A 13,698-nucleotide genomic window follows, 5' to 3' on the forward strand; every position below is an offset into this window, starting at 1 on the left:
TATATTTTTGAAACAAAAATTATCTTGTCTCAATCAAGAGACATCCTCAGTTGACTAATGTCATCCTCCCCTGTGCTATTTAAAAGTACGCATGATGGCGCTCTTACCTGGAATAAGATCTGCATAGGTCAAGCTAATATATAAGATACTGATAAGTATTTTATCAGCAAGTGGATCAAGAGCACTTCCCAAAGCTGATTTTTGATTGGCCCAGTTTCGAGCAATAAATCCATCCAACTGAAAATAGAAGTTTTTTTTAATAAATGTCATAACAGGTACAGAGTAGATATTTTGAAGTTTAAGAGACACCAGAATAACTATACTTTCATAAAATGTAAATAAAACGTTTTGTTTCTTACCCCCAAACTTCACTCCTCACTGGTATACATTTAACTATTAAATTACCAAATGGTCTGAAAATAGTTTCACTTGTCTACAGCACTTTTCTTTCTCAAGACTTGCGGAAATTTCTCAATATTTTCACAACACCCCTTTGTGGGATAAACCAAGGCATTAATGTAAAGAGCCCAAATAAAATTCACAAGGAAGCGTGCCTGAGAGAGCATGGACTAGGAGCCCAGTCATCTGAGTCTTGAGATGTTTCACTGTAGCCAAAACTGATGCTTTAACTTGCCAGGACTACCTTTCAACTGCGACACACTTTCATTTCTACTTACTTTTCTAGAATATGATCCAACACCCCAAGTTTTAACTGTTATTATTTTTCAATTTTTTGGCTTGTTTAGTGTCACTATTAGTTCCATGTCTAGACCATTCATGTGATCTAGATTTGGACATAATAATTCAATTCTCTGTACCTGGTCTACTTAAAATTATTTACTTTTCTTGGAAACAAATTATATTTTAAAGCAAAGCTCATACTTGGTTGCCAGTGAATGAATGGGCTGGTTTAGTTAGAACTACCCAGTGCTTTTAAAAATATAAATTAGTTGCCAACATTTAAATATTCAAAGCATACCACTCTGAACTTTTAAATCAAATATTTAAATTAAATCCAGATCTTCTGGTGAGAAACGGGAAGACCTGGTCAATCAACCTAGGACCACAAAAATAAACTGGGAACATGTCCAACCTATTCCCATTAATCAAGACAAATATTTTCTGGTTTTCCAGATATTTTCTGGCTTTTACTCATTTTACTTCAAGTTTCAACAAATGTCTGAACTTTCTAGTCCTATTTCCAAGGGAAAAAAAAAACCAACTTATTTTAGGTATAATATAGTACATTTTATGGGCTGAATAAGTCAGCCATAACGCAAGTATCCCAATGAGTTAGAGGAGAAAGCAGTACTAGACAGTGGTAAAGAACTTGCTCTTTGCAGCAAAACAGCTGGTTCCAGTTCTGCCACTTACAAACTTTGTGACCTTGGGCAAGTTACTTGGCTTCTCTAAGACTCGGTTTCCTCATTTGTAAAACAGAGATAGTATTGCTGAGCTCAAAGGGTAGGTTGTATTCAGCACATAACCTGATTAATAATTGCTCAGCACTGAAAGCCCTTACTAAATCCTCCAAAAAAGCACCACAACTGAAAGACTATTGTCTTCTTAAGTATACCAGAAGTAATACTCTACCAGAAAGTGCCTCGAACTGGGAGCTGGGGTCTTGAAGATTCAGTTTCAGTTCAGTTTCTGGTCTCCCACTTTGCCCTAATGTCACCTGTTCATCCTTGCTGTTCCTCTAACCCACATTAAACTCCAAGGTCACCGTGTATAATATATTTTCCTCCAACAACAGAAACAGATTGTCAACACTCCCTCATATTCCCACTTCCAAATCCACCACCTCCCAGCATCCATTCATAATTTCTGTACATTTCCTGATCCCTGAACCAAGACCCTCTCACCTTCTGTGATTTGCTTCCTTCCTCCCTTACTTTCCCTGCAACATCAATCTTTCTCTTTCGAGTTGATCACTGAATCAATTAACAACAAAATATCCCCCAGGATTGCATGTGTGTGTTTAAAAACTACGCTTCTGTGACCCTGTTTCTCTACTTCCTTGTGAAGCACACTTCCTCAGAGTGACGCCCATGTCACTATCACCTCACATGTGCTTGCTCACCAATGACGTCTATATTTTCAGCTGACTTGACCCTCAACATAGCATAACTGAAGCTTACTGTCCACTTTCTTCCTTTCTCACCAGCTATTTCTCAGTGTCCTTTCCTGGCTCCTCCGGGGCTCCATTTATTGCTTCCTTCTCAGGCTTTCTTTTCCCACAGCCTAGATACTATCCCCAGACTTGAAAATCCATGTGCTGAGAACCTTCGACTTCTATCTCTAACAATGACTTCTAGTCCTATTACATCAAGTAGTATCCAGCTGATGTTTTTATACAGGTGGACAGGTATAACAACTCTTACTTCCACAAACGCTGTCCAATCCTGAGTGGGGTACCCATCACAGAAAGCATGCTGCCTCCACATTCCTGGTTGTTGAAAAGTTATAGCTTCCTTTTTTAACTCCTTTCTCTCATCCCACATATCCATCAACATAATGGATATGTTACGGATATCCCAAACCCATTCACTTCTCTGCACTCCAAACTCCCACTGCAGACAAAGGACTATCACCATTCCCCTAGATTACTAGAAGCTTGCTAACCACTCTGTTTCTACTCCTGCTTTTCTATAATCCATTTCCCATATACAACATAATTCAGGTCTTGTCATTCCCTTGCTTAAATCTTCAATGAATCCAAACATATGCCTAGCAGCCAATCTAGTGGCATCAAAACTTTTATGGATTAAATCTGAAATATGCTGCCAGTAAACTTAGTTTTCTACCATATTCTCTTTTATATTTAAAAAAATGTAAATGAGGTCCCTCCTGTTTGTGAATATTGCAATCTCCTGTGGTAGTTATATTTAAAAAAAAAAATAAAAACCAAAAAACCTAGTAACAAAAAAAGAACAAATATAGTAAGTGAAAAAGATTTTTTCTGCTACATTCAAAAACAATTCCATTATCAGTATAAAGGCCTCTTAGAGATAACGTATTAATCATGAGTGGAGGCCTTCAAGCTTCAAAGATAAAGGCAGGGACAAAAGAAGAGACTGTAAGAATGGGGAGGAATTGTGACAAACAGGAGCTTTACTCTGGAAAAAAGAGGTGGGAGCCATTTTGAGACATTATATTTAATGCATATTTGGAAACGTCTTAGTACAACGCACAGGCCCTTTTGTCATGAAAATCAGGTTCCTAATTCTATATAGTTCACCACTGTATTGGTAGGTAAATTTTGTTTCTTTGAACCTCAAACGGAATAGCTGAACCTACAAAGAAATACTTAAACAACTTATATTAATAGAAAATTAGTTTATCTTTATTCTCACTATATGAATACCGAACAAAGCTTTCAAACATAAATCATTTTGAAGAGGTACCAAATCATTATTGCCTGTCTGGGTTGCACGGATCTCAGACCAGCCTTACAAAAGGTACGTTATATCTATTTCTACATATTTTCTATATACTTTTGTCGTGTTTTCTTAATTTTTCTACCCATTCCCCACATCCCTCAACTATGTTTTTGGAGGATGTATAGTTTTGTTGTTGTTGTTGTTTTTTAAAGATTTATTTATTTATGCATACAAAAACTGGGGTGTAGGCCAGAGGTAAGCAGTGGATGAGATAGGAGAGGTCTGTTGCGCCATGGGAGTTAGCTCCTGGCTGGGGATCAAACTCATGCCACAGTGGCTGCCAATAGCTTGAAAGTGCTGAGGCTTACCCCCTGCGCCACCAGGGAGGCCCAGGACATGTGGTTTTACAAGCCATTTCAAATTCTTTATGAAACAGGGTAGATGGTAAGTACAAATAATATCATACATGATGATGGCTGTTTAGCACACAAAAATCTACTTACATATAACACAGCTTTCTGTTACAAAATTATGTTCCATCTTCTAGTTTGAGATAACATAAATCCTTCCCTCACTCAGAACCGATACAGTGATGTCAAGGAGCTCTTGAAGGAAGGATGTTCAATGCCCTCCCAGGGCGGATCTTCTGCGGGGTTGTGAGAGGGGTGTGCGACCAAGGATCAGGGATGAAATCTATGAGGTGCCTAATGTTCTCCACTGATAAAACCGGGTAGAGCTCTGGCCTTTATAAGCTCCCTATGGTCACAACTGGTCCATTTTTGCCTTTTGTCCACCAGTAAAACCAACTTTGTACAGGTAAGAGTATTTCAAGCACAATTAGTAGGAAAAGTTTCTCTTCTTTATTTTTATCCCTAAAACAAGTGGTTGGCTTAAATAAGTACTTGGGAATTTCTAAAGGTCTTTCCTTTATGGAAAAGTTAAAAACTAAGACTAAAAAGATCCCACTCCTAGGTCTCCTTACAAACTCCACTTTCCTCCTTTGATCATAGAAAGAAAAAGAGCCCCACATATATGCTAAAGACAAGTTCTTACACAAAGTACTAGATCTGATTCATAGTAAGGATTTCCTTCCAAAGAAAACCAGGCTAAGGAAACAGAGGGAGTATATTTACAACTTACCAAATCAGTTAGCCCAGCTAAAGCAAAAACTCCTAGGGCAATATTAAAATCTTCTTCAATAATTAAATAGCCCAAAACTGGGGCCAAGCCAATTCTCGTCATTGACAACATATTTGGGATTGTCCATGGGTTTTCATACTGAAAGAGAGATAACAAATTTAAATACCATATATTCATACTTTAAATAAGTATATACATTAGGAAAATACACTGCATCAAGATATTACATAAACTTTGAAGTTAAACTTTGAACTTTGACGTTCTTAAATCCACTCCAATTTTTTAGAGACATACATCTAAAACTTTGAAGAATATTGAAGACTGTGTCATGTACCCAGATATAGGCTAAAGTGTCTGCTATATAAAGTAGGTTTTCTTCCTGGAGAGAAAAGTAACAAACATGTTACTGACCATTTAAGTCAAGCCTTTAGTCTATGACTTCAGTATTAGAATTCAAAACTTAAAACACTCAGCTTTTAAAAGTGAAACATCAGGAAGATCTTACATTTCATGTACACAGTCTAGAAAATTTCAGAAATATGAACAAATTATGTACCCCAGATATTTTGACTTAAAATATTTATTGCAAATAACTTCCTTCCCTCCTCTACACACACCTATCAAGAGAATGCTAAATGCTATATGTATAGTGTATGGAGATGCAAATAAAGAGGAAGGGGGGAAAAATTTAATTCCAGAATCTTTTCACTTCACTGCAGTACTGCTAGAAGGAAATGAAACTAGGACAGGGATTGAGAACTGAGAAAAAGAAAAATGCTGTATATCTGTTCAAGATAACCATGAAAATGTTAAGATTCCCAACTAAAAACTGAGCGTTTTCACAGTTCCTATGTGGGAGCTGTATAGTTCCTTGAAGCTTCCTTTGAAGCCAAGCTGTTTGAAGTTGGCACAAGCTAAAGGGCTCCTTGACAGCTGGAGAGACATTCCTTCCTTGCCAAATAAAATCTGTTTCATGAGAGAGTATTTCAACCTTAAAAGCCTCAGCCTAGACACCCTGTACAAAGGGGTACAGAAATAATACCAAGAAAATGTTATTCCCTAAAGCCTGGATCTTTTCTTCACTAAGACTGCCAGGTCCACCCCACGGGACTACCACCTCGCAAGATCAACCCTATTTAACCTTTTTCTTAATCAGTAACCAATTTGCCTGTATCTTAATTTTTATTTTTTAAAAAAACTGGGTTTCCATTTCTAAATACATCTTGTTCAATTCTATGAACCATCCTATTAAGGAAAAAAAAAAAAATGTAGTTCTTTAGGATAATAAGTCTGTAGAAACAGAGCCAGGCAAGAAATGTTCACCTTAGCTTGGAGTTTAAAGGTGGCATTACTGGAATCAGGTGGGGGAATACTTTCATTGAAAGCTACAGAAAAACTTCATATTCTCCAGGAAACAATTACCAAACAAGAAGCAATACAAACCTCTACTCAGGGACCTTTTAGACTGCCAATGTAGACCACATTATACAATTAAATGGAAACATTCTCGGAACATAACTCCAAATTCAAGTTCAAAGGTCAGAGCATATCAGAGTCCAGAGAAGAAAGATAAAATCTGTTGACCATACTGTGGTAAGAGAGTTAAGTTAAACAGGATTCCAAAGTTACAGTAACTCATAGGGGTAAGGAAAGAGAGCTCATGACCGAGAAAAAGGAAAAACAAAGCTAAAGGTCAGAATAAAGAGGCCCCAGCTGATTCTCCAAGATATCCACGGGGAAAAATTTAAAGACAAAGTTGCAAACAGCGAGATCATTTCTTTTGGTGAATTAATAAACAGGGCAGAATGTTGCTGGAACCGTGAAAGATCTTTTTAGCGCCACATAAAATAGTACAGTGAAAATACAGTAACTCGTTAACTTGTAATCATCCCATTTGCAAAAAGTTCTAAATCAAAATTAAGAGAGTTATTCTCAGATTACCCAACCAGATAACCTGTGGCATACTCGACCAACTACTGCCGTTCTGGGAAGGACTTCAGCCAGGATATGGCAACCTCAAAGCATCCAGCATTCAATCCTGGACATGCTTTAGCTATTAGTGGAGCTGAGACCCCTGCCAGGATGTGGCCACCTCAACCCATGCTGCACAACTGATGAAAGCAGGGGCCCACTGAAGACATAACAATTGAAGATGTAATAATTGCATGAGCCTTGCTAACATGTCATCGTGTCAGCTCACCCACACTCAGATGCACGGGTGTCTTCGGCTGAACAGCACTTCAACAGGTAAGCGGCTGTCTCCCTCCGTTACCTCAAGAGCGGTGTCTTTTTCTATAGAGGAAGGCCCTTTACTTGACGACTTAAATTACCCTTCATCTTACAATATGTAACCTGCATAACTAACAAACTGAAAGGTCTGCACAGCTTCCTTAAGATTCTCACCGACTTGCCGGAAACTTTGGGGCTTCGCTTTAGAAAATTCAAAATACACTTTTCACAAGACAAGCGAATGCAATATATTTTTTACCAATGCAATATACACAGGCCAGCGACCGGTGCCGAAAAGGCGACGGGAGAAAAGGGGGTTCTAACTTGACCCCCGAGGCAAGGTGGACGGGCTGGGAGCCCCGAAATCCAGCCCGACCACAGGACGCGCCCGTAACTTCTCTGCAGGGAACGTGTGAAAAAGTTCTGAAACGCAAGAGTTCGACCCGGGCCGGCCAGGACCACGTAACCCGCGTGCCGGGCCGGGCTGCCCCTCCGCCTCCCCGCCCCCCGGTACGTACCAGGCTGGGGGTGCTCGTCGGGCCCCAGCGGGCGCCCCGGGCCTCGGCAGCGCCGCTCGCCCCAGCCACGGGCTCGGAGGCCGCCTTCCCCGCGCCCGAGCAGTGGCCCCGCGGGCCGGCCCCGGGCAGCCGCAGGCCGAGCGCGACGGGGCGCAGCCACCAGCGCCCCGCCGCGCAGCCCAGGCCGCCGGGCGCGAGGGGCAGCGGGGGCCCACGGGCGCGCCCCTTGCTCGGCCGCGCCCCCCGCACCCAGCTGGAGGCGCGCAGGGCCCCCCACGAGCCGCGCGCCACACGCGAAGCCAGCATGGCCCGGCGGCCGCGCCGCGGGGACGCGGGGCGAGAGCTCAGCAGCCGGGGGCACCGGCGAGCCGCTGCGCCATCGAGCGCCCGCAGCCGCGGGGGACCTCGGCCGCGTCCATACTAGTTTCCAAGCCCGGCACGCCGGGTTTATACAGGTGGCCCGGGGCCGCCAAGGACGCCTTTGCGACACTTTCACGACACCTCGCCGCGGCCCTTCCCAGCGCCCCCAGCGGCCGCCGCGGGCGCGAGCGGGGAGGGGTGGGAGGGGAGCTGGGGGGGAGCGGGTTCCCCACGGCGGCCGCGGCGGGGCGCTCGCGTCCCTGCCCGCAGGGCCGAGTAGGGGCTTGGGGAAGGGGGGAGCGGGCCTGCTGGCCGGTGAGTGGCCTGCGCACGTGATGGACGTGAGCCGGGGCGGGAAGAGGGCAGCTCAGTCCAGGCCCGACACCCTCCCAGAGTGGCCTGCAAAGGGGCCTCTCCGCGGGCGTGCGGGGGGGGGGGGGGAGGCGGGCTGAGACATTGCTGGTGTCTGGTGCCGAAGTAATTGAAATACTGTCCTTTCCTTCATTTGAGCATTGCATTTGCCAAAATGTGGGTATTAGAAATGCTAATAGCAATTACTGTTCACCCAAAGTGTGTTTACTGTAGCCAGTGAGACAGGGCAAGCTAGGGTTATTAGGCAGTTTTAGGGACAGTGCAGGAGGGGACCTCTGAAGAATTTAGGGAGGCTTCAGAGATAAGGACAACCAAGAAAATGTAACCAATTCCACTGGGAAAAACAAACATCTTAGGACCACAGACAATCTTGTTAAGGATGGTCCTGGTTTTCTTCAGGTGATAAAGATAAGGTATGGAGATGCTCTCCTGGAAGACTAGGCCATAAAGATAAAGATGCAACAAATGGGGAAAAGACAGACCTGTTAGATAAGGAATGTGAAGATCCCCCACTCAGTAGCAAATTAAGTGAGACAGCCAAAAACTGACCAATCACAAAGAGACTGGTAGAGCTTTAGAATAATCAGGGAAAGAAAGTATATATTCCCTGAGACACGACTCCACTTTGGCTTCCTTGCCCCTCCCAGGCCTGGTTCCCTGGCCTGGGAGTCCCACTTTATTTCTGCTCTTTTTCTCCTCAATAAACTTTTTCTTTCTCTAAACAAACTGCCTCTTCTCGCTTGCTTGCCTGAGCGTCTGCGAAGTTCCTGCTGCGGCTTCGTGAGACACCAACCCGTGGGGGTCTAGTGGCTGGGGCTCAGCGCTGCCCTGCAGCCTGGAATCCGTTCCTGGCTGGGAGACTAGGCCTGACAATTCCGGTATCACCAGGCTATAAGTCATTACGTTAGGGGGGAAAGGATGTCCTAAAGCTAATTCCATACAGGCTTTGTGGACTCCACCCCCACCCCAGGCCAAAGCCAAAGACACTGGGAACTCCAAATCCCATCACCACCAAAGGGAAGGTGGCTGGGACCTGAGGGTGGGGTTAAGCAGCCAGGTTGGTATAAAGACAGACACGTGGGCTTTGGAGGGGGCCCCCCATTTTGGCTCTCCACCAGCTAGTAGTGTCCGGCCAGCTCTGAGAGTGCCTTTGGGTTTCCAGGTCGGCGGATCGGGTAGGACGCATTAAAGACTTTATTTCCCTATTTTCTCCCTGAGTTGTACATTTTCCTTATTTCCTTTTCTCTTGTAAATAAACCTTTTATTAACCTTTTGTGTGTGCCTATAGTGGAGTATTGATAAGTCCCTTTTAAGCGCGCAGGTGAGGACCCACAGCAGGCAACCCGTTCAATATCGGGGCTGCCCTATAACAGCTATACCGTTTAATCCTCTCATCAGTTTGGTTTTTTTTTAAAGATTTATTCATTTATGCATACAAAAGCTGGGGTACAATGCCAGAGATGCAGGGGGTGAGAGGATTCACCAGAGTGGGGAGCAGAGCAGGCAGACTGAAGTACGCTGCTGAGGGGAGCAGCGGGCAAGTCAGGAGAGGTCTGCCGTGCCATGTGGGTTGCTCCCTGGCCAGCTGGGGCTCCAACTTGTGCTGCAGGGCCTGAGGATTGCTTCATATTGCGGTGCTTAACCCCTTGCGCCACCAGAGAAGAGGCCCCATCCTCCCATCAGTTTAGACAGGCTCCATTATTACTTTACTTACGAGAAAATGAAAAACGTAGAGGAATACCCAAAATAAGAATTATTTCATCAGCTGGTTAGTGTACCAGTTTTTATACTGTAATTATACTATATTCATTATATATACTATAGTAATTATATGTAGTAATTTTATACATTATTCTATTGACATAGTTATAGTATTACATTCACTAATAATGCGGTGTTACAAAACTTCACTGAATTGTGTCAATTTGAATTTGAATGATTCCAGGTGCCTCACCACTTCCCCCAGGCTTGTCTGTGATGATAGACCCACCTTAAAGCTGATTTTAAACTTTTAATTGCAGTGTTTAAAAAAGGGAAATATATATTTGAACATCATTATAATATCAAAAAAGATATTTGATTTCTTATGCACCTATGGAAATACTGATATTGAAAGAAAAATTAACTTAATTGTACTAGCAGTATAAAAAGGAAAATTTTTTAAAAAATCATGTTGTAATCAAACACAATTAGACACATGGAAAACATCAAAAGGGGTTGAGCTAATGTAGTCCAGTCTCTCCTATCCTTTATAGTCCTGAATTACCTGTATCCATTCTTTCCATTCTTCCTAATTCAAGACAATTTCTCCACCGGTGTTTCAGATGACTCTGATCTGATCCAGAGGCAATACGCATACCTGCTGAGTGAGTGCTTCCCATGGTCAGGCTCCACACACTGCTTGCTACCATCACAGGGTGCCCACATCAAGGGCTGCGACTCACTGCCACTCAGCTCTGTCCTCCATCAGGTCTTAGAAGTATGATCACTCCAGCAGGCTTAGAAGACTTAGAATAAATACATTTGAATTCCAAGATCACAGCTTTGCACCAAACTCTGATTCTTCCTGCCATGTGCAAATAAATTCAACACTAATGCAAACTTTTTCCTTTGCAAATTCTAGAGACCTTGACATCATTTTGAGGCTGGAGGAAACATCATGAGGTCACGGGCCAGCATCAGAACGTATGACTTTCATCACCAGAGAAATGGTGACAACGGTGGGCTAATTGTTGGAGTTGTCAGGTGCAGATGAGGAGCCAAACTCAGCCTTCTAAGCCAGAAGGGAAGAGTCCTGTGCAGTCCCATGGTCTCCATTCCACCTGTGATGTCCAAGCCCCTTAAGAGGGCTATTGGGAAAGGGGTGGCATTGAGCAGCCATTTGGGGGGCATTTAAAAGGAAAAAAAGGAAAGTGGGTTTGTTCTGGTCATGGGAGCTGCTGTGGAAGGCAGATGCCCTCCTATGACACAGGCAGCAGGCCTTCAGGCCCCCAAAGTTGGGGATGGCCTCAGCAGCAGCAGCAGCAGCAGCAGGCGGCTCTGAGACTCCCTACTGGCTCCTGTAGCTATAGCTCCACCTGGCACCATGAGTCAGAGCCTTTTTCTCCCTCTGCTTTGTTAGTTCTCTCTCACCCCTGTTAACCAGAATAAATTATTTTAAAAAAAAGAGAATTTCTCATTGCCTCTTGAGATTTTTCTTTGCTACAGAAAGTATGCACTACATCTGTCTCTAACAATTGGCAGTAAGTACATTACCTTACTTGCTTTGCATGTTTTCTCTATTGTTCTGGTAGGTTTTACATATATTCCTTATGGTATCTGCCTAATCTTTCCTTAAATTTTTCTAAATTTAGTACACAATATACAATATGTAATTATTTCTTCGGCCTTTGTACTATCAAGGTATAGTCATCTAGTTTTATTCAGGACCATCAAGAATAACACCTTTGCCTGAGCTCTTCACTTGCCTTCTTGCCTGGAGATAGTCTTACCTATTTATCACATTTTTCACATCATTAAAATTTATCACATCATTAAACTGTGAAATATTATTCATGATTTTCTGATTAAGATAAAATTTTAATTGTGTGTTTTGGGTTATATTGCAATATATGGAATCACATTATAGTGAGTTGTCATTTTAAAAAATAGAACATTCCCCAAATTGTAGCAGATTTCGTTGTGTTATTTTCCTTTCAAAATTAGAGGGAAAAAAGCCATGATATAATGAAATCCACACTTAAAATATAGGAAATGGGGGAGATGGTTAAATGATACAAACTTCCAGTGTTAGATAAATTAAGTCCTAGGGGTCTAGTAAACAGCATGGTGATATTATAGCACGTACTTCAAAGCTGCCTAAACAGTAGATCTTAAATGTTCTTACACACACACAAAAAAGGTACTTATATGAGGTGATGGAGGTGTTAACAACCTTAGTGTGGTAGTCATTTCCCAATATATAGTCTTATCAAATAATAGTAAACAATGTTATATGTCATTTATAGGTCCATAAAGCTGGAAAAATACAGTAAACTGCATATATATCTATTTATATACAGATATATTGGGTATTTTTGGTTTTATTGCCATATATGTATATGTATACACACACACATATATCTATTTTTGAAATATATACTTTTTTTTTGAAAGCCAACTTTACTATGTAGTGCTGATAGTACTATTCGGTCTTCATAAAGTAGAACAGTAAACAGTCTGGCATTTTGGCCTAAAGGATAATGACAGCTCAAAGGTTACACTAAATAGTAACAGAGCTTCCAACAAACCATTTCCTAACATTTTAAGGAGAACACCCAGCTATCAGTCTTTGACCTCATTTTGGAGACCGTGACAGATTAATCTGGGGTGAAGGACGAAGAAAATGTGAAAACTCAATAAAACAATTCCAGATATAATATACTTGGATACATAAAGTAATAAAGAAACAAAAGAACATGAAAAGGATTGTAAATAATTAACCTTGAATAACCAGTTGACTAAGTTCCTAAGTTAGTGCTTTGAAAGTACAGTGCTAATAACAATAGCTATTAATATCTACTGTGGGCATTACAGTCTGTCTGGCCCCTTTGCCTTCAGTGATCCTTTGCTGAGGAAGTTATTACAATTCTGCTTTCAGAGGGTAGTATTGTCTTGCCACTTTTATGCTTTCCTTGGTAAGCTGCAAAGAGCTGAAAGTCTCTTGCTGTGCTGATTATCAATACATCTTACCTCTTCACAAAAAACTCGGAGCCCACTTTCAGACTTTTGAAAATTGTGTAACCCAAATCATTCTTTCTCACCACTTCTATTTGAAGCATAAGGTTTGTGTTTTTCTTTTTTGGAAGAAAATTCTATCCCAAATCTATAATAAATATTATGTCTTGATAAATTGCAAATGGATCTTATATAAAGATTAATGATTGGAAGTTAAAGCAAACCAGAAAAATGAAATTATTTCTCTGGAAATTAAGGTGAGTTAAATCTTGTAGGAGTGAGCTACAATTACTGACATTAAACCCAACTAGTAACCTAAATAAGGCACATTTTTAAGATAAACTCATGCCATTCGCAGCAACGTGGATGGAGCTAGAAGGAATTATGCTCAGTGAAATAAGCCAGAAGGAATAAGAAAAATACCGGATGGTATCACTTATAACAGGAAGAGAGGGGAACCAAATAAGACATCAGTGTAAAAAAATAATAACAGTACAAAACACAACAAAGCAAAAACTGACAATTATAAACCAGAGACACACTGCAGGGAAGAAGGAGGGAGAGGGGTGAGAGGGAGGGAGGGAGGAGCACAGGGGACTGTGGCGATGGTGCACGGGTGCCTTGGGGAAGGAGATTCTATGGGGACTCAATCTGAGGGGGTGGGGTGAAGCAAATATTGTCTAAAAAATGTAAAAAATGATAAATGTTAAAATTAAAAAATGTAAAAAAAATAAGGCACGTTTTTAAACCATCATGATAAACACACCACCCAACACCCAATAACAAGGAATAAAGTGATTGGATTTAGTCAAAACACACGTACGCTGGAAGTATGGTCACTGCAGCAGGCTTAGAAGACTTAGAATACATTTGAATTACAAGTACTGATAGGGCCAAATTCCTTAGGACTTGCAAAGATTAACTCCATCTAAACTCTACAGTTTAGATTACTCAAGTTATTATGAGATCTAAACTAATTC

General features: G+C 41.7%; 2 protein-coding genes across 7 annotated transcripts in view; both read right to left on the reverse strand.

Moving 5' to 3' along the window:
* CRLS1 (cardiolipin synthase 1) overlaps nucleotides 1-7,586 on the reverse strand; it is an 18,189-nt gene extending 10,603 nt beyond the window's left edge. Inside the window, exons 1-3 of one of the 6 annotated variants that reach the window (XM_037494905.2) lie at nucleotides 7,271-7,586; nucleotides 4,524-4,661; nucleotides 108-237 (exon numbers count right to left, since the gene is read on the reverse strand). In XM_037494905.2, the coding sequence (XP_037350802.1) occupies nucleotides 108-237; nucleotides 4,524-4,661; nucleotides 7,271-7,576 (574 nt within the window). In that variant the 5' untranslated portion in view covers nucleotides 7,577-7,586. Of the gene's footprint in view, nucleotides 1-107; nucleotides 238-4,523; nucleotides 4,662-5,966; nucleotides 6,106-6,464; nucleotides 7,076-7,270 lie in introns of those variants that run through there. The other 5 variants (XM_037494917.2, XM_037494911.2, XM_037494926.2 and 2 more) reach the window with 5 other exon arrangements.
* A 2,937-nt stretch (nucleotides 7,587-10,523) lies between these two features.
* The window catches only part of MCM8 (minichromosome maintenance 8 homologous recombination repair factor), a 34,819-nt gene continuing 31,644 nt past the window's right edge, over nucleotides 10,524-13,698 (reverse strand). Inside the window, exon 20 of the transcript XR_008552271.1 lies at nucleotides 10,524-11,136. The gene's annotated coding sequence lies outside the window, so the exon portion shown is untranslated. The remainder of the gene's footprint in view (nucleotides 11,137-13,698) is intronic.

This window comes from Talpa occidentalis, unplaced genomic scaffold (assembly GCF_014898055.3).
Source record: "Talpa occidentalis isolate TD23 unplaced genomic scaffold, MPIMG_talOcc4v2.1 talOcc4.10, whole genome shotgun sequence".
Lineage (NCBI taxonomy): Eukaryota > Metazoa > Chordata > Mammalia > Eulipotyphla > Talpidae > Talpa > Talpa occidentalis.